The sequence below is a fragment of the Typopeltis vanoorti genome, chromosome 18 (genome assembly GCF_054136105.1).
Source record: "Typopeltis vanoorti isolate ZY-2024b chromosome 18, IOZ_Tvanoo_1.0, whole genome shotgun sequence".
Taxonomy (NCBI): Eukaryota; Metazoa; Arthropoda; class Arachnida; order Uropygi; family Thelyphonidae; genus Typopeltis; species Typopeltis vanoorti.
The window spans coordinates 46657068-46679063 of NC_143566.1; the positions used below are offsets into that span (position 1 = coordinate 46657068).

At 37.5% G+C, this 21996-nt stretch overlaps 1 protein-coding gene across 2 annotated transcripts in view; it reads left to right on the forward strand.

Moving 5' to 3' along the window:
• Nucleotides 1-21996, forward strand: part of LOC150096630 (meckelin) — a 575505-nt gene that overhangs the window by 330075 nt on the left and 223434 nt on the right. For both annotated transcript variants that reach the window (XM_090408005.1, XM_090408006.1), the window contains one exon: nt 16219-16317. In XM_090408005.1, the coding sequence (XP_090264131.1) occupies nt 16219-16317 (99 nt within the window). The remainder of the gene's footprint in view (nt 1-16218; nt 16318-21996) is intronic.

Genomic DNA, 21996 nt, shown 5'->3' on the forward strand with positions numbered 1-21996 from the left:
GTAGAAAAAGCCATCAAAGGCTTGACATGTGGAAAGGCAGCAGAAGTAGATGATATTCGACCAGAAATGCTGAAGTATGGTGATACAAATGTCTTACAGTGGCTGTACTGCGTAGTTCAGAAGGCCTTGACAGAGAGGCAATTCCCAATGATTGGAGTAGAGCTCTCATAGTACCGATATATAAAAAGGGAAATAAAACTGAATGTGGGAATTACAGAGGTATTTTCCTACTTAGTGTTCCTGGTAAGATTTATGGCAGTATACTTGAGAAACGGTTGAGAGGAATTGTGGAAGAAAAGCTTGGTGAAACAAGCTGGATTCAGGCCAAATAGAGGCTGTCAGGATCAGATCTTCACTTTACAACAAATAGTGGAGAAAACATGGGAATATAACAAAGATCTGTATTTAAGTTTTGTCGATCTGGAAAAGGCATATGACAAGGTGCCAAGAGAGAAGCTATTCCTTTCTTTAACATTTTTGAAAATTATGGAGACAACTGCCATGTTTTAGTAAAACTTTAGTTTAATATACGTAGGCTGTTCAATAAGTAATAAGGCTATATTTATACAGAAAACAGATTACCTTTAATCGTCATCATTTACATGGTCTTTTTCGAAGTAACTACTGTGAGATGCGATGCATTTGTCCTAACGTTGCATCCACTTCTTAAACACATGTGAGAGTCCGTTTTTTTTAGAGTTCTTTCAAAACCGCCTCCGCAGCTTTTACACATGCTTTGTTGCTTTCGAAATGGCGGCCTCTTAGTGGCTTCTTGAGCTGAGGAAACCGCCAGAAATCGCACGGTGTGAGATCAGGACTGTATGGAGGGTGTGGTAGGATATCTGTGTTGTTCTTCTGCAAAACGTCCACTACACAACCAGCAATATGTGGCCTTGCATTATCGTGGTGCAGTAAAAAGCCATTCTTCAGCAATGGACGCTTCCTTTTGACATGCTTGATGATAATCGCTGCTGTTGATCATTGTCTCTGTGATGGACGTTGAAGGTCTTCCCTCACGTTCAAGATCGTTCACATTTTGCCTTCCTTCCTTAAAAGTTTTATGCCAGCGAAAAACACTTGCCCTTGACATTGCTTAATCGTGGAAAGCTTCGCGTATCATGTTAAAAGTGTCCGATGCCGATTTTTTCAAAAGCATAACGCTGTTCCAAGGACGCTTCCATTTTGAAGACTGGTCGCACCTCGTAGGCATGCCGATGAGCACTTGCGTTTAGTCACGTGGGTTTAGTTGCGTTTACACTCTGGCACATCAGCCAGTATATGCCATCTATCAACCTCTTTTATTAATACATACAGCAACATTTCTTTATTCTACATTAATTAATATTGTGATGAGTGGTTTCACCACAGTAAAATTAGTTTTATTACTTATTGAACAGCCCACATAACTAAACTTTACATTTGATGTTTCGACCTTTATATCAAGGTCATCTTCTGGAGCATATGAACAAGCTATACTACAATCTATCTGGTTTGTTAAAGTTACTGACCAACCTATACAATTGTTGGCCTGACCTCTAGTGAAAAATAAATAAATAAATAAATAAAAAACAAAACAATAAATAAATAAAAAATAGAATATACATCAACGCTAGAGTCCTATTATTAATATTATCTGTTGGTTGTAGAATTACATTTGGCACAACAACAAGTCTATGTATATATATATTATATATATATATATATGTGGCGATCAGCTTTTACTCGGTTGTTATACATTTGAAAAAAATAGATTTAATGACTCCAAGACCGAGATAACATATAAAGATTTTAATGATAAATACTACTAGTTTCGGCATATAGCAGCCTTCTTCAGGTATTAATAAAGGAAAGGAATACTAATAAACATTGAATTATTTAAACAAACTGGAAATTACAGGTACATATTGCCTCACATAATCGATACATAAAAACGTATTTTTCAAGTTGTTCCAACTGGCGTGCCATTGTTTGTTGCAAGTTCACGTGAACGCCAATATTGAATAACTGCAGCATGGCTATCTGGGATGTTATAACTTAAATTATTATTTAAGTGGACCGGGTTCAGTAGGATTTCCCTTGATTCTACGATTTTCCTTTCAAACTCATCTTCACAGCGAAAAATATTTTCTGATCTATTCCAGCATACAGAGTGGCTTTGTTGGTCATCATTAGGATTATTTGAAAAAAGAACATGACTGGATAACGCAGCTGCATGAGATCTTTTGTATGAGATGTCTCTCTTATGCCCTTCTATGCGTTGTTTAATAGATTTGTTAGTTTGACCAAAGTATGGGATATTGCAATCACACCACAATTTATATACTCCAGGGTACTTAAGGTTGTGATGAGTAGGTTTTGGATGGCTGATTAGAGAGCGGATTTTTGGAAGTGTGGTGAAGAAGGTCCTGATATTATATTTTTTAAGGACTTTAGCTATTTTCTTAGAGACTGTGCTAATGTATGGAATGGAGATGCTACCTTTAAAATTAATAGTCTCTGTTGTGCACTGCTTAGGAGGGTTCAGAAGAAATTTCTTAATTGTTTTTTCAGAGTATCCATTTTGTTTAAAAATAAGAGTGAGGTGATTCATTTCTTTTTGTAGTTCATCTTGTTCATTTAAGAGAGAACGTGCTCTGTGTCCTAAGGTAGATATAATTCCAAGTTTTTGTGGTGGAAAATGATGAGAAAGATTATGCAGATATCTATTGGTATGCGTAGGTTTTCTGTACATAGAGATTTTTAATCTTTCAGAGCATCGTGTAAGCATAACATCCAAAAAAGGTAAAGAGTTATTATTTTCTATATCAGCAGTAAATTTTATATTAGGATGTTGGATGTTTAGATGACGAAGAAAATCTGTGTGCCCGTGATTCCAAATAATGAATATATCATCTACATATCTTTTCCAAACTTTTGGTTTAAATGAGAAGGAAGATATGGCTTTCTTTTCAAAGTCTTCAAGGAAGATGTTAGCTAGCACTGGGGACAAAGGGTTGCCCATTGCCAGGCCTTATTTTTGTTGGTAAATGGAGTCCTTATATCTGAAGTAACCAGAAGGAATGCAATGCTTTAATAAAGTGAACATTTTTTTGAATAATTTGTCCTGTAGTAATGTAAGTACCTCGTCCGTAGGAACGTTAGTAAATAAAGATATAATGTCAAAACTAGCAAGAGTATCATTATCATCTATGGGAATATCTTTAATACAAGAAACAAAATCTGTGGTATTTTTGATGAAAGATGAAGATTTATTGGAGAAACACTTGAGGTACTTTGCTAAATATTTTGAAAGTTATATGTAGGTGAATCAATTCCTTCCACAATTGGGCGAAGAGGAATGTTTTCTTTATGAATTTTTGGAACTCCATAGATGCGTGGGATAAGAGGATGTAGAGAGCGTAATGAGAGGCGAATATTATGAGGAAGTTCACTCGCAGTCTTTAACAAGTTGTTTGTACGGTTTTGTAATTCTCTTGTAGGATCTTCCTGAAGAATTGAAGATATTGAACTATCTTCAAGTAACTGAAGCATTTTGTTGTGGTGTGATTGCAATATCCCATACTTTGGTCAAACTAACAAATCTATTGAATAACGCATAGAAGAGCATAAGAGAGACATCTCATACAAAAGATCTCATGCAACTGCGTTATCCAGTCATGTTCTTTTTTCAAATAATCCTATTGATGATCAACAAAGCCACTCTGTATGCTGGAATAGATCAGAAAATATTTTTCGCTGTGAAGATGAGTTTGAAAGGAAAATCGTAGAATCAAGGGAAATCCTACTGAACTCAGTCCACTTAAATAATAATTTAAGTTATAACATCCCAGATAGCCATGCTGCAGTTATTCAATATTGGCGTTCACGTGAACTTGCACGCACAATTGCAACAAACAATGGCACGCCAGTTGGAACAACTTGAAAAATACAACGTTTTTATGTATCGATTATGTGAGGCAATATGTACCTGTAATTTCCAGTTTGTTTAAATAATTCAATGTTTATTAGTATTCCTTTCCTTTATAAATACCTGAAGAAGGCTGCTATATGCCGAAACTAGTAGTATTTATCATTAAAATCTTTATATGTTATCTCGGTCTTGGAGTCATTAAATCTATTTTTTTCAAATATATATATATATACACACACACACACATGTATTTACAATATGATTGTACATGTACATTCCAACCAGTTGGTATGGAAAGGTTTCTAATGCTAGCTAGAAGTTGGCTAGAGTCCTGACTTATGCTGAGTCTTATGTATTAGGTAGACTGAATGTGTGCCATCCAAATTCTTGGAATGTTCATGCCACCATTGTTGTTGATATTTGGGTGGTTTATCAGAATTTTGCAGGCTTCCTTAAATTTTCTTTCATACCAGATTTTTGTATGGTGTAAAGAGCGAGTGCTTTTCCAGTCGATTTGGTGTAAGGTGTTGAGCACATGATCTGAGAGGCCTGCTTTACCATAATGGTTATATTTAATTTGTCTTATGTGTTCTTTCTTACGTATAGGAATTGTATGTCCTGTTTCACTAATGTATGATAAGTTACAGGTGCAGTGGATGCAATAAACTCCCAGAATGTACCAATGGGAGGAGAGGGTCCTTAGAGGAGTTGAATATGTTTTTAAGTTTAGTAGGTGGCATCGAGGTTATAATGGTGTAGGATTCTGTTAATTTTTTCCGATAACCCTTTAATTTATGGGATCGTGGTTTTACTGTAATCTAGATTCATTTTTGTTGTTGTTTCATGGAGTATTTTGTTAATAGTATTTTTGTTATAGCCATTATTTATGAATGTGTCGCTGATGATTTTTAGTTCTTGCTTCAGGGCTTGCTGGTTAGGGCGACAAACACTAAATGTGTTTAGCATTTGTCGCCCATGCAGCCAGATAGCGAACACATCGTCAACGTATCTAAGCCATATTGTAGGTTTTAGAGTGGGTGAATCAAGAGCCCTTTGCTCAAAAGTTTCCATGTAAAAGTTAGCGATTGGGGGGGGGGGGAATAGTGGGATGGCTGTACCTTCTTTTTATAGGTAAAATTTGTTTTGCCACACGAAGTAACCGGACTGTAGTACGTGGGCAAAGAGGGCCATAATGTCGGGCAGAAATTTGTTCTATAGTAAGAGAATTGTGTCATTAATGGGGACATTTGTGAAAAGGGCAGAAACGTCAAAACTGACTAATAAGTCGTCTTTGTCGAGTGTTATGTTTTTAATTTTGTTTATAAAGTGTTGTGTGTTCTTTATATAGCAGGGGGAATGACCTACCAACTCCTTGAGTGTCGACGCTAATTTCTTGGCTAAGTGGTAACTAGGGCTATTTATTCCTTCCACAATAGGGCGGAGCAGCACATTTTGTGTGTGTATTTTCGGGACACCATATATTCTCGGGGAGCGGGCGTAGTGGGGTATGAGTTTTTTAACCGTGTCTGGTTGCCAAGAAGTGACAGACTTAAGTAGTTTCTCTGTTTTATTTTTTTATCCTGTTTGTTGGGTTATAGTTTACCAGCTTGTAAGTGTTGTTATCGGCTACTAGTTGATTCATCTGATAAAGGCAATGCCACTGTTTTCCTTGATGTTGACCTGTCAAGGAAAACAGTGGCATTGCCTTTATCCGATTTTGTTATTATTATGTCTTGGTTGGCTTTTAATGACTTTAATGCTGCTAGTTCCCTTTTGTGAGATTGTTATGTATGGTTTTCTTATTGTTCAGGACATTACTAGTTTCTAATCGTATTTTATCAGCTATATTGTTGGGTAGCGACCTGATGCCTCTTTCTATGTGGTAAATGAAATCCAATTTGTTTACCGTTTCAGGTGCTATTGCGTAGTTAAGACCGTTATCCAGTAGTGCAATTTCGCTGCTGTTTAAGGTGTGGCTTGATAGGTTGATCACATGGTTCTTGCTTGCCGGTGGCTGGTCACTCCTTTGCTGTTCATTGTTGGAGGTTTTTACTGGGGCAGAGATCTCCTGATTGGTTGGATTCTTGTGATAGGCAGCCATATTTTGCTGTTGTTTCAAACTGTGAAATTTGGCCTTGAGTTTTTCTTTATTATTTTCCAGGGTATATTTGGCCAAATTGTCAGTAATTCTTTCCAGTATTTGTAAAATATCTGGATTTATATAGTTCGATAGTTCAGATTGCAATTTTGAAACTAAATTTTGAGTTATGGCTAGATTTTTGTGGGCTGTTTGTATCTGTTCTCTAAGCATCGCTTTCTCTGTGTGGTCATATATACGGAGTGCTTTAGCGGGCGTAAATTTCTTTTTCAACTTGATGCAGATAGGAATGAGGTTATTATCTCTGCATCTCTTTAAAAAGATCTATCGATTGATCAGGAGGGAAGTACTTATCTTTAACTTACCGTACCGATTGCACAGGTTGTGGGTATCATTTCCATGGATGATCTGAATCCTTTCTTTTAGGCTTGCACAGTGATCCGAGTACATTTTTGAAAATTATGGAGACAACTACTGTGTTTTAGTAAAACTTTAGTTTAATATAACTAAACTTTACATTTGAGAAAAGCTATTCAATACACTACAGTTATATGATGTCAATGGGGCATTATATCAAGCAATACTTGGTCTTTATTTGAGTTGCAAGTCAGCAGTTAGAATTGAAGGAAGTACAGGAAGATGGTTTAATGTTAAATCTGGTATGAGACAAAGATGTACATTATCCCTTCTGTTATTCATTATCTATATGGATCACATTTGAGGAAAGTGGTATTAAACATGATATCAAAATTGGAGATGTTAATGTCAGCTTTTTGCTTTATGCAGATGATGTTATACTTCTAAATAAATCCACTACAAGTCTACAAGATTCCCCGACTAAATTGAATAACTGTTGTAATAGATATGGTATGAAGGTCAGCAATAAAAAGACAAAGACAATGAAAATATGTAGAATCGTTGAAAATATCAAATGCGTTGTGAACGGAGAACCTGTGAAACAAGTAAAACATTTCAGCTACTTAGGCACGATTTTTAGTGAAAATGGTAAATTAAATATGGAAATAGACAACAGGATCAACAAAGCTGGTATGGTAGGAGGTCAATTGAATAAATTCATATGGAATAAGAGAGAAATTAGTCAGAACACTAAATTAGCTGTATACAATAAAGTGTTCAAACCAATTTTAATTTATGGATCTGAGAGCTGGGTCAGAAGTAAAACACTTGATCAAAGACTAGAGACTGCAAATATGAGAGTCCTGAGAAAGATTAGAGGCGTGAAGAGATGGCATCAATGGCATTATCATATTAAAAATGAGGATATTAGGAAAGACTTGACATTGTCGGCATCCAGGAATGCGTTAGCAGAGCTAATCTCAGGTGGTATGGTCACTTAAACAGAATGGGCGAGGAAAGATTAGCAAAACAAGTGTTCTCAGCCAGGTTGGCAGGAAAACGACCCAGAGGAAGACCAAGATATAGGGGGATTGATACGGTACAATGTGCCTTAGATGATAGAAATATAAGATCTGATAATGTTGGAGTCTTGACAAGTAACAGACTGATTTGGAGGAAAATTGTAGATAGGAAGTTAGTAATGATGTAAATTTTTGATGTAGTACTATCATATCCTGTACACCCCCCTTGAGGTACATGGCAGGAATTTGATGATGATGACATTATTCTAGTATGAATTGCAATAATTTTTGAAAAAATTTTCTAGATAAGAGGAAAAAACTCTTTCAAACCATGAAGATATTATATCATGCATGTTAATTAACTTAGCTGTGAGAACACTGTCACTCACGAGACATTTTCATGTCATTCCACAAAATGGTTTGCAAGAGTGAGGATTCCCCATTTTCTTGTCTTGTCTTAAGTTTTTCTTGAACCATTGAGGTTCTTTAGCTGTGGACTTCACAACCGCAACCATCTTGAGGATAAGGTTGTTTTCCCAATGTCTCCCTACTAGCTTAATGATTAACTTTTATTAATCATTAAGCCAGTATTTTGCCTTTGTCATTAAGGCATTTCCTATGTTACTTCTGTCTGTAGATGCATGTGTTCAAGGGGCCAGTTTGTCTGTTCTGGGAAATGAAAAACCAGAGTTTCTGGGTGAAAAAAAACCCTACTTCTGTATGAGACCAGCTAACTCACCTTTAGTCGAAAGAGACCAGGTTCTTCACATCTTGGACGGGAATCGAACCCAGGTCTTTTCAACCAAATCGTCTATACCTTCTGATCTACAGAGGCTCATTCCCATTGTAATACTTTCTATTTGATAGTTGAATTTATTCCAAACCATAAAATATCCAGAATGAATAACAAAATTAAAAAGTTTAACAATATCAGCTGGAAAATTGATTCAATGATATCTGTAATGTAGATATTATCTCTTAAAAAGAATGATAAAATAGTATATCTGAACTGAACTGAACATAATATGACACAGGCCTAGGTGAAGATCACAGATTTTATTCTTCAAGTCCATACTGTTCTTAATATGAGAGGTGGACTTCCCTGTGAAAGCAGAGAGCAAAACTGATAAATATTTAGAAAGTTTATATGTTGGACAAACAATACAATCAGCAATGTATTATAAGAGATCAGACAAATGTAGCCTAAGTACAAATAGTGTAATTTTATGATCCTAACTGACACCTGACTATGGTGTGGTGATCTTGATCATGATCATCAGGCTAATCGTGTTATAATAATAATAATATAATCTCATATTTTGAGTGAACAAGCCCATATTTCTTTGTGTAGAGAGATGTAGAGTTGTGGCATATTCCAAAAACAGCCTCTCATCTATCATTCTATAATAAAAAAAAAGTGTGTTTTCACTGAATCCAGTTATCTGAATTAGTTTGCATCTCCAGTGCATCATTAGCATAAATAATAAATTACAAATAACCACAGTAATTAACTTTAATAAAATGAAAGTACAGATATTTTTACGCACTGATGATGAAAGTACATAATCAGTGTGTAGAAACAAGCAATCAAAGGAACCGGATTACAAAGTACATATAGCAGTCGGTGGTTTACCAGTTAAAAACTGTTGCTGCATGCTAGAAATTAGTATTAATAAATATTATTACTAAAAATATTATTAAACAACTATTTTTGATGGTTACATAAGATAAAAATCTCTCAAACTTTTGGGAGAGAGAGAGAGAGAGAGAGAATCGTTCCGATTCAGATTTGGCCGATGTAAAAGGGCTTCACAACTTTCTTTGAAAAGGCGTTCATATTTAAACCTGCAGCTATGGAGAAGACGAGCTTTATCCTACTGGATACTGTGTTTAGTGTCAATACTATGTTGTGCCAGACCATACTTTTGATTATTCGATATAATATTGATGTTCATTAATTCTTTTTTTCTACAGAACGGCCTGTTTGTCTAAAGTATGTTAGATTACATTCACACAGTATCTGGTAAACTCCAGCTAATGATAGATGGGCCAGTTTGTCTTTTGTAGATGGCAATATATGAGAAATTTTGTTGATTGGAAAATATATGGGAAGGAGATGATACTTCTTCAAAATTCTACCATTTGGTTCCGAGATGCCAGAAATATAAGGGATTGGAACCCTGTGGTTTGTTGAAGAATCCTGAGGTGTTGGAACATAGGAGTCCATTATCTACTGGATTTGATTAGGGTTGTAACCATTAAATTCTATTAACTTTTTGATAGTGAGAAGTTCTTGTTGTAAGCTTGAGGGAGAGGAGCACACCTTATGTGCTCTATTAATTAAAGACTTGATAACACCAATTTTTTCAGAAGTGTGATGAGCAGACTTTTGATGGATGTATCTGCTAGTAAAGGTAGGTTTTCAATAAACACTGGTTGATAAATTACTGGAGCCTGTGCATGTAATGTGGATGTCCAAGAATGGTAAACTACCAGCCTTTTCTTTTTCCATGGTGAACTGAATGCGGTGGTGAAGGCTATTGATCTGTTATAGAAAAGTGGTAAGTTCATCTTCAGAATGAGGCCAAATAGCAAAGAAATCATTAACATAATGAAACCAATGAGAGGGTTGGGGATGAATGGATGAGAACAAGGTATCTTCTAGATGGTTCAAAAAATAGTTTGCCAAAGGCAGAGACATAGGGCTACCCATGGCAGTACCTTCAACTTGTCGAGAGTCTTGTTCTTCAACCTGTGGTCCGCAGATCGGTGCTGGTCTGGGAAATTTCCTGGCGGTCTGCCAAAAATTCTTCGTCTCTCAGGAACAATGCTCCAGCCACGTATATCAAATTTTCTCACCTCTAAGCAGCAGCAGATGTCGCACTATCTAAAAATTGTAATTTTATAACATCGGATTTAATAAATAAAATACTATCTTCATTGGTTTATGTTTCTGTCTTAGCCGTCAGCCGGTCCGCAAAATATTTCTCCTATTTTCCCCGGTCCGCAGTTGCAAAAAGGTTGAAGAACGCTGGTCTAGAGATTATCTTGTTTTTCCAGCTGAAATATCCTGATTGTATAACAAATTCAAAAATCTTTGCAATATCAGGAGGGGGTGTGCTCTTCTCCCTCTAGCTAACAACAAGAACTTCTCACTATCAAAAAGTTAATGGAATTTAAGGTTACAACCCTAATCAAATCCAGCAGATAATGGACTCCTATGTTCCAACACCCCAGGATTCTTCAACAGACCGCAGGGTTCCAATCCCTTATATTTCTGGCATCTTGGAACCGATTGGTAGAATTTTGAAGAGGTATCATCTCGTTCCCTCATATTTTCCAATCAACAAAATTTCTCATGTGTTGCCATCTGCAAAAGACAAACTTGCACTTCTATCATTAGCTGGAATCAAAGGAACCGGATTACAAAGTAATCCGGTTCCTTTGATTCCAGCTTGTTTCTATACACTGATGTACTGTTATTTTCAGTACGAAATATCTGTACTTTCATTTCATTAAAAATAATTACTGTGGTTATCGTGTAATTTATTATTTGTAATCATGCCAGGTACCTTTAAAGATCATTAGCGTAGATATTGGCTGTCTTCATTAAGGCAGTTAACTCATCTTTAGACTTTGTTACAGTTCTATACATCTAAGATGAGATTGAAAGCCAGGTCTTTCATACTAGACAGCATCATCCTTATTGATTGTGTTGTGGATGTTCATTTTCAAAGAATCATCATGGTAGTTAATTCAGATGTAAATTGGGAAATAATATACAGAAATATGCATAACAACAACTCATGGAGATAGTCTGTTACATGAAGGTGAGCCAGTTTGTTCAATTACAGGGTGTTCGGGATAAATTTGACAGTTTCGTAAGGAAAAAGAAAATCTTCTTTGTATCTATTAAATTTAATGAATTGACAAAAAAACATTACAGGCAGAGTTAATTACAATACTATCAACAAGATTTACTCAAAATAACCACCATTAGCATCGATCACAGCTTCAATTCTGCTTCAGAACCTCGAACAAGCTGATGCTACAGTCTCCCTGGGAAGGGCCGCAAAAACTGTTTTAATTTTATCCATTAACTGGGCTTTTGTATTACTGGAAGTGCGATTGGTGTCTTTTTCAACTGCGCCCCATACAAAATAATCCATGGGGTTAAGGTCTGGGGAGTTTGGAGGCCAAACATTTGGACTGGTGAAGTCGTAGAAATTTTCAGACAACCATTTTTGACTTTTCCCAGAGGTGTGGCAAGGGGCCGAATCCTGCTGCCATACATACAGCCTACCATTGGCTACCCTTGTTATCCAGGGCTTGACTACAGTTAGCAACTCCACGAACAAAGCCCGAATTCCAATGCCAGGGTTCTTCAACACCTGTTCCTGCAGATTTGCGAGGAATTCTGCTGTACGAACGCAATCAGATCGTCTGCTAGGGATCTTTCTTCTTGCTACATCCTCGTAGTCACCATTGCAAGTCTCTAGTTCATGCCTGATTGTTTTTACTGTATTCAGGAAGCATTGGGCAGCAGTCGTAATATCCTTATTTTGATGGCGGGCACGAATCATCATGATACAAGTTATTCTCTTCCATGATTCAGGTGGGTTCCAGCTATCCATCCTTTCTGACATCTTGTATATGAATGAAGAAGGGTCCAAACTTTTAAATGAAGAGAAGTGTGTGTTAATACATGTAACTTACGGAAAAATATAATTAATTATAAATATGTCAAATTTATCCCGAACACCCTGTATGTACCAACTGATAAATGTTAGATGATGCATCTCTTATCTTCAAAAAAAATTTTACTTATGTATTCCCAAAACAGTTTTCTTGCCCTTCCCCTCCTTCTACTTATAAATCTAGGTGGCAGTTGATGTTTAAGTTGGTGTTCCACACACCTCATTTGACTTATCTGAATTGTTTCTGTTAGAAGTCGTCTTTTGATTTCTTCAAGAACAATAATATTAGGAATGCGATTATGATATATGTGTGTGTATCCTAACATTGATCAAAGGCATGTTGTCCGAAAGCCACTGATGATATTAAATGTTGAGTAATGATGTTCCATGTCTGGCAACCATATGTAAATATGGCTTGACTAGTGGTTTTGTACAGATGAATTTTATTGGTATTTGTGATAATGAGTTTGGATTTGCGGATATTAGTTAGTCTTTTATGGAATTTGTTTTCTTTTAATATTAGTATTAGTTACATTTCCAAGGATTCCAAAGATTCATCACAGGAGGACAGGTACTCACAAACCACAATAACTATCATACCTTGCGTGTGTAGAGGCTTAAGTGCTGTGAGGACATCATGTTGGAGGCTTAATGGATTTTTTACAACACTTTTAATTCTTTCAACAAACTTTTAATTCTTTTTGAGTGTTGTAAAAAATCCATTAAGCCTCCAACATGATATCATACCTTGCCTTGAATATATTCAGTATTGGAGCATTCACCACCCACTCTAGCAATGCATTCCACTCACTCATGACCCACCATGCAAAAAAAATCTTCTTTTCACTTCCTGATTTACATGACCTTTGTACAGTTTCCTGAGATGCCCTCTTGTTCTCACATCACTCATTATCCTGTGTAATAATTCCTTTCTGATAGATTCTTCTCACAAACTTGTATGCCTCAATCATATTACCCTTCCTCCTGCTATCTAACAAGCTCCAAAAACCACATTCCTTCAATCTATCCTCATACTCAATATTCTAGAGTCCTGAACACAGTCTTAGTTATTTGCTTCTGCACTCCCCCTCTCTCTCTCTCTCCAGTGTTTCCTTATTGCCAACATAGCCAGGTAACCAGATCAATACATTGTACAGCGGAACTATCACCTCCTTACCTGTACCTGTCAGCATTCTTTGCATTATATCAAGCATTTTCATGGTAACCCTTACAACTTTTGCAGTATGTTTCCTGGACTTCAGTTTCTTATCCACCAAGATCCTCAGATTCCTCGCCTCCTCCACCTCCTGAGATAAAGCTCGTTCTCCTCTTATGATAAACATCATTTCAACTTCTCTTATCAAAGTGCACAACTTTACACTTAGCAACATTGAAATGGCATACACAGTCTTCAGCCCAGTGCAGCAACCTGTTCAAATCCTCTTGTAACAAGAAAACATCAGAACTTCCTGATATTGCTCTTCATAATTTAGCATCATCAGCAAAAAAAAATTGAATATCTCTTCTCAGGCTGTTAACAGTGATAGCCCCTGAACAAAACCCTGTGGTACCCCACTCACCTTTCTTTTTTCGGATCATCCATTTCACCCATTCATCACCAATTCATCCATTTCACCCCTACCTTATTTATTTTCCTAACTTTAGGAATGGAATCTGACATTGCCATAAGTAACTGATTCCAGACAAGTCCCAGGTGTTGCTGTTTTCTATCTTCATCAATTGATCAACTCATTGCAAATTCATTTTATTTTATCATAGCCTTCTGCTCTATAATTTCACATATTTCTTTTGTTCTACAAAGCTTGTGACTGCTTAAGCCACTCCTCACATCAAAACCACGTGATGACATTCCCCTAATTGGTGTCATTGTGGTGACGTCTTCTGTTATCATCATATGAGACAACATTATTAAATCTAGCACTTGTATCCAGTATCCAACATGTTTTAACTACATGCTGCATAAGATCATTGTTCCTAAGTAACTGATGGAATTCAATCTCCTTACTCACACATAATTTCCTACTTCTAGTCAGTGCTTCCATAGTTAAAGTAACCAATTATTATCACCCTCCTGTCATTCACCAGTCTCATTTGCCTGAACATTTCGGAATTCTCCCTCTGCATTTCCTGGCCTGTAGCCCTTTCTTTCTCATTACCATCTCATCATTTGCCTCTTCTTCCACCATTTCTTTCATGCTGCATTCATCCTCCCACTACTTTACATTTCAGCAACCTCATCGTCGACATTCTTATTTGCATTTTCCCACCTTTTGCTCAACACTTTTTCTCTTAACTTCTTAACCCCCCCCCAGATTAATTACTCCCAAATCATTTCCTTCCTTCCATGTGATCTTTCTGCCTTCCAATATATCTCCTACCGTTGAAGCACCCCCCCCCCCCAATAATAACTGGTAATTAGTTTACGGAATTAACAACGCATATAAAGTATATTAATTAAAGGTAACTTTAATGAATAACTTCTATATTTCGGCAACGTCACATTGCCATCTTCAGGAACATAAAGATATGGTATGTGCACTCAGGAACTAACACAAAGCAAATGAGGAAGAAAGCAAGAAACTAATATTGTTCCTAAAGTCCTAATGGTGCCCTCTTGCGGGCTAATTTGGTAGTCTTGGCAGTTGGGCTGAAGTTCTCATAATGAAAGGCTCCCAAATTTGGGGCAGTTTCATGCACCCAAATTTGTTGAGGTTAGGAACGTTTTTTAGAGCTGCTGAAGATTCTTTGAATAATCCTTCGTATTTAAACTTGCTGCGATGAATTATTTTTGTTTTCTTCCAACGAATTTTATGGTGGGTATCTAAGGCATGGTCTGCCAGTTTCACCAGTACAGCCGCTCTGGGCTGGCAGACCATGCCTTAGATACCCACCATAAAATTCTTTGGAAGAAAACAAAAATAATTCATCGCAGCAAGTTTAAATACGAAGGATTATTCAAAGAATCTTCAGCAGCTCTAAAAAACGTTCCTAACCTCAACAAATTTGGGTGCATGAAACTGCCCCAAATTTGGGAGACTTTCATTATGAGAACTTCAACCCAACTGCCAAGACTACCAAATTAGCCCGCAAGAGGGCACCATTAGGACTTTAGGAACAATATTAGTTTCTTGCTTTCTTCCTCATTTGCTTTGTGTTAGTTCCTGAGTGCACATACCATATCTTTATGTTCCTGAAGATGGCATTGTGACGTTGCCGAAATATAGAAGTTATTCATTAAAGTTACCTTTAATTAATATACTTTATATGCATTGTTAATTCCGTAAACTAATTACCAGTTATGTCTAACCAACGTATAAGTCTTGCTACTAGAACCCCCCAATAATAATTACCCATTCTGTGCTTATTTTTCCGATTTGCTATTGCATTGTCATCCACATTCTCCTTTTTTGTGCCCCTCCCCTCCAAACTTATATCAGCAACTGGCTCTACCATCTGCATCTGCTTCTTGTCTTCCTATTGAACTGCTATTTTTTTTGGCTTCATTTCTTCTGCTATTATTAGTGGAATCCCTTCCCCAATCCTAAAAATATTAGATCCATCTCACATTCTATCCCTGTAACTACACAATCTTCTATGAATTACATCTCACTAATTTGTATAACCTTTTGACCCAGTTGCACCAACGAGTGCCAAAAATACTCCTCTTCCTTATTTCTGATGCTTCCAGTTTTAGTATACTTAAACTGCAATATTTCCTTGTGCCCATCATCCCATTCAAATTTGTCACAAAGCTATATTCAGCATTTTTTTTTTTGGTCATTCCTACATCCATTTAACTGAAAAGCACTCTGATTGCTCAGGTCTTGCTGACTTTGCACTTCCATGCTTTCAATGAACAACATTTTTATCCAGACACTCAAACAGATATTTACATATTTAAAATTCTTACTTTTGTTTAATAGCCCACCAATTTTCTGACATTATGAAATTAAAAAAATATATATATATTAAAGGATTTAAAGAATATTTTAGACCAAATTTTCTAAAGTTTTGTCAGAAGTTTGTTTACTTAGTGTTTAGGCAAAATAACAATTACTAATTGTTTTACGGTATTTAAAAGTAAAATTTATGTTTATATTTTGTGTGTTTTAGGCCCTTGGCAAATTTTTCATATTCTTATGTGGTAATCTGGCAACTGTATTCTTTACTGTTATGTTTTGTGCATCACTAAATTGGCTGATAATATTTAAGGTATGTTACAATTTTGCTTTATTTATATATATATATATATATATATATATATATATATGTATGTATGTATGTATATGCAACCTGTTTCATTTTATTGCATGTGTGAATTCAATTTTATTTGTGCACTATTGGGATTGATTGAGGGTCAAAGCAAGAACTTCTAAGAAATGCAAAGAAGCAAATGGGACATTTAACCTGGTATCTGGATTTCACCTTCTGGCAATGATCCTTAGTACATTACCATCTGGGTACTGAAGGAACAAGGATGATCTAGTAATTTGGGAGTTAGCCAGCATATTTGTGTTCTAGACTGGATTAAACTACCTATGGTACTATTGTAGAATTATGTCATGCTGGTTAGAGTATTGCCCAGTTAAACATGATTCCTGCTGTTTTTGTCAGTGAACTTGAATGAATGAATGAATGTGTGCTACTGAAAAAACCTCAAACTCTACAGAATTGCATTTAAGCATGATTAACATTAGAAGAAGTGATAAAAATAAGCATAGCTAGCAGAGGAATTGTAAGAATAATATTATTTTAAATTTGGGGAATTTGGACAATTATTATTGGAGATCCAAACAACAGTATTGGAAATTAATATGCTAAGCATTTGTTGCATCTATTCAAGACATGGACTAGTGATTACTAACACCAGTGTATTCCAACATGACGATGTTTATAAATTCATACAGAGCAAAACACATAAGAAATAGGAAAATTGTTATTGGCTGTATTATTGTCAATAGTGTTGTCTTCACATTGGTTCGTGATGCAAGAGTGCTTACCATTTAGTTTTGAGAAAAATATTGAAAAGAAAAATATAAATGAAAGTTTTAAAAATAGCTTGGTGTCTGGTGGTGATAGCATGATCTGCAAGTCCTGATTACTCTGGCTCATTGAACTTAATATAGTCTAAATGTTCACTACGTACAGCTGCAGACCTACTTGTTTGACCAAAATACAAAAATCCACACTGGCAACAAATTTGATGCACTCAGGGTGGACTGAAGGCAGACGTTAATTGTTAGCCGTTAGGCCAATGGATCTTCATTTATTATTATTATTATTAAGAGAGACCTCCAGGGAGTCAGAGACTCATCAAGGAAGGCCACATACTACACACACACCAGTTATCATACTTATTCTTGAATTCATTCACGGTGCGTGATTGGAATGGATTGCCATCAGATGCTATGAGTGCACGCAGTGAACTCATAGCATCTGATGGCAGATGCTATGTGTAGTATTTGCAATCTTTACCACATGGCCCCTGAACTTCAATTTCCTATTTGTTAACACTCCAAGATCCCTAGCCTCGTCAGTTTCTTCTAACCTAATCCCATCAATATAATACGACATTGGATATCTAATAATGCCAAAGTGAATGACTTTACATTTACACCCTTTGTCCAAAAAGAAACCGAACTTTTTGAAAATAGAAGAAACTAGTGGCGCCACCTGTTGTATCTTTTTATTGTCGAAAGCGGAAACCTTTCGGTATGGTGATGAATACTTATCTGTACTCAAGTTTACGAGTGGTTTAAGCAAGTTTAAAGTGTTCGTGAGATGCTTAAGGACGATGAAAAGCTGGGCCGTCCAAAAACTGGACTGAGAGAAGTTAACATCCAAAAAAGTGCGTGATTTCATCAAAGAAAACCCGAATTGTCCATGAGATTGATTGAAGATTCCAAAATCAACTGTGCACAACATTTTGACCGAGAGTTTGGGCCTTCGTAAATTGAATTCACGATTTGTTCCCCGCAAGTTGGCTGACAACCAAAAAATGTATCGACTTGAACACTGCAAGGACCTCATCAAAACCGATCTAAGGACTCAAACTTCCGTGAAACGATTGTTTCTGGTGACAAAACATGGTGTTTTGAATGTGAGCGTGAAACAAAGTGCTGAGTGGAGACCACCAGAAGAGGGGCATCCGAAAAAAGTCGCTTGCAGAAATCAAAAGTAAAGACAATGCTGATTTCTTTCAATGATGCCCTTGGAATCATTGAAAGAAATCAGCATTAAAGACAATGCTGATTTCTTTCAATGATTCCAAGGGCATTATCCACAAAGAATTCATTCCGCCTGGCCAAACGGTCAATGGTGAAGTGATTGATAGCGAGAATTTGTCGCGTACGGCATGTGATGCAGGCAGCTGGTCACTTTTGCATGATAATGCACCATCTCATCGTTCAAACAGTGTGAGTTTTTGAGCAAAAACCAAGTTTGTGTGATGGATCACTCACTGTATTCACCTGATTTATCACCCTGTGACGTCTTTCTCTTCCCCTGACTTCATTTGCGTATGAAAGAAAGCAATATGACATCGTTGAAAACGTTCCAGCAACAGTAACCACGACCCTCAACAGTATCCCAAAAACCGATATAAAAAACTCATTTAACGAATTAATTGACCGTGCCAAGCACTGTATTGAAGCTGTGGGAGGGTATATTGATTGAAGTAAATGATTTGAATAATTATAATTGGCCTGTGTTTTATTTTTTATCAAAAGTTCGGTTTCTTTTTGAACTGAGGGTGTACTGACATTGAACTGACACCCATTTTCCCATGCCCACAATTACAGCTTATTCAAATCATTCTGTAAGTACCCTACCTATCTTTTCATCATCAGTAAATAGCTGTATGTACTTGTCAAATCCTTCCCAACATCATTAATGTACAGATTGAATAACAGTGGACGAAGCACTGATCCTTGTGGTACATCACTTGCTATTATTATTTTTTTTTTTTATATTAATCTTTGTACTGGTTATGGGCAGTACTACCTTTACATCACATCCAGACATCTCTTCCTGATTTGATATAGGCCTAAGCCTTTACAAGTGTTTTACACTATGCCTGTTCTAGTTTTCATTGTTGTCATTCTCTGGTCGCAACGCCATGCCATGAGTCTGCCCTGTAGGGTCCTCAAGGAAAGAACTTTTATATCATTCTGCATAAGCCCAAGCTGTTTTAAGTCCTTATAGCTATCTGTGCTCCATATGTCATATCGTTGGCACTGGTAAACCTCAGAGGAGTTGCCCCCATGCTCCTTCCATATCTTACTAACTAGATCTTGGTTATTCTTATAATAGTTTACCTTATTATTATGGTTATAGGCTAGTGGGTGCCCTGTTCCCACCACCTGGACATCAACTACCCAAATGTCATGATCTCTTTTAATCACTAAATCTAGCTACACAAACCCACGGAGATCCTATAATGTGGTTCCACCACAGTCTCCCAACCTTTGTTCTTAAAGCGGTTGTTCAGAATGGAGACCACGGCGTCATGCCTCCATACACGGACCCTATGGGTGCAGAAGCAACACTGGGCTATATGAGACAATGTCTCACTTTAGTGGCAGCCAGCCTTAGAGTCGTCACTACCCCATTGAGGGGGGCAGGGCATTGATCCTCGTCCTTTGACTCTTTTAAAGGAGCACCATCTACAGAACAGTGCAGCAGAGATGCCCATCTCTTGTGTTCTGCAGGTGCTGACTCAATTAAGGTACCTTGATAATGGGACTAGTCTTTAGCCTGCCTAAAGTCTTCTTGTATTAACCTCCCTACCAGCCAACATGGATGAAATAGTGACACCAAATTGCACTTCTTATCCATGTTATTCAATGGGTTTTAAGGCTTCGTATCCAGATTTAGCTCGACGTCTATAGACGTCGTGGCCTGTTGTGGGGGTTAATGGGCTATAGAAAGCCTCTTTGCAGATAGGGGAAGAAGATAGTTCTAAGTTCGCGATTCTGGACAGACGCAGGTGTGGGATCAGCCATCTAAGTGACAGAACCCTGAACCCGCTGTCCTTCACCCTCGTGTGGAAATATGCAGTAGGGGGTGTCAGGTGGCAGTCAGAGCCATGATCTCATGGCTGGATGGATAGCCCTGTCCATTCAGGACAGTAACGAAATATATATCCTTCCAAGCACCAACTTGTGGTAAAAGTGAGGTAGGAGATAGTTGGAAAGGAGAAACAGTCTTTGCCGGGGCTTGAGAGGAGCTTTCCTCAAAGAAGCGATCCCAGCTTCTAGGATAGAAGGGACAGAAGACCTTCCCTTTGGCATAAACTTGATAGCGTAAATATGTTGTAGAGAAGTCTTGCTAAAGAACAAGACTTCTCTACAACAATAGAAAGGCCTCGAACAGAGAAAAAGTCAACAGCCTGGTCAAGGAATTCCTGCAAGCCTACCTTAGTACAGGCTGCAAGAATAAGATCATCCACAAAGGCCATAGCATTAAAGGAAGAAGCTCCTAGAGAGTAGCCTATATGGCTAGGAAGAGAGTGAAGGAACTCATCTATGATGCAGTTAAAGAAAAGGGGAGATAGAGGATCACCCTGGCGAACACCCTGCACTGCAGGAATAGAAGTCGCATGGGACCCTGTAGTGATGGAGCTTCCCAAGTATAGCTCCATAACATAGGAAAGAAAGGGTTCTGGACATCCAGCAATAGACAGCACTTGAAGGAGAGCAGGAAGGGAGACTCTATCAAAGGCCTTTTGGAGGTCCAACGACATCATATATAGAAGCTTAAGACGGCATTGGGAATCAGAGAGAAGAAAGGAGATATATATTCTCGACCCAGCCATCCGAAGGGACAAAAGCTCTCTGTCTATAATCATGCTGTATATGTTGCTGAAGTCGTTTAACTAAGATTTTATGATAGAGTCTAGGATCACTGGGGAGATGGTAATAGGTCTAAAGTCTGATGCACGGCTTGAAGTTTCTTTCTTCGGAATGAAGATAGTTCTTGAAGTGCTTAGGTGGTGGTATTGCTTTACTAGAAAGGAGAATGTGCAATAAGTCTTGAAGAATCTTCAATGGCACCTTCTGAAGCCTAGCCGCAGGAAAGCCATCAGGTCTGGAGACGGAGAAATTTGATGGAAGAGCTGTCTCCATCTCCTGGATGGAGACAGGCTGGTATATTTGAAGGGCAGGAATGGAACTCAATATCGTAGATTGGTCATCATCAGGGAAGTGTGGAGGTGGAGCAGATGAGACTGTACTCCAGAATTTAACAAAATCATCATGTAAGTCTGCTAAAGGTGGAGGGGAAGCACAGTCAAGGATGGTCTTGGCACATTGCCCTCTATTCTTTTTATAGAGGGCTTGCATAGCCGCATAGGCCAACTTCCTCTGCTTCCTATTTGACAAAGTCATTGTAGAATGAGACGTAGGCTGATGTTGATGAGATATCAAGTGTTCGGAGAATTCGGCATGGAGTCAGTCATTTAACTGATCTGTGATATCCATTCCCAGAAGGTGAGTCTGGATGAGAGATTTAATTATTTTATGGTTACATTCTGGAAGAGGAGGATCATCTAGAGATGATGTCAGTCTGAGAATCAAAGCCTCTTCTTCAACAGCAGGATGGTGGCTGGAAGATGGAGGGACAGGAGATATGGAGATATTACCTCTCCCTACCTGTGGCAGATGGGCTGCCAATTCTTGAACTAAGGCTTTGTAACTGGTTTTCCGTCTATGACACTTGTTGGCATCCAAAGATCTTAATGGGAACACTTTAAATAAAGCTCATTGATGTTCTTTATCCCTCTATCAACTCTATCTCATGAGCAGCAAGGATCTTTTCTTCTTCGGCAGTCCAGCGTGCTTTGACGCGCTCAGTTCTTATTGCAACATTGGCTTCGGCTGGATGTTTTCAGGT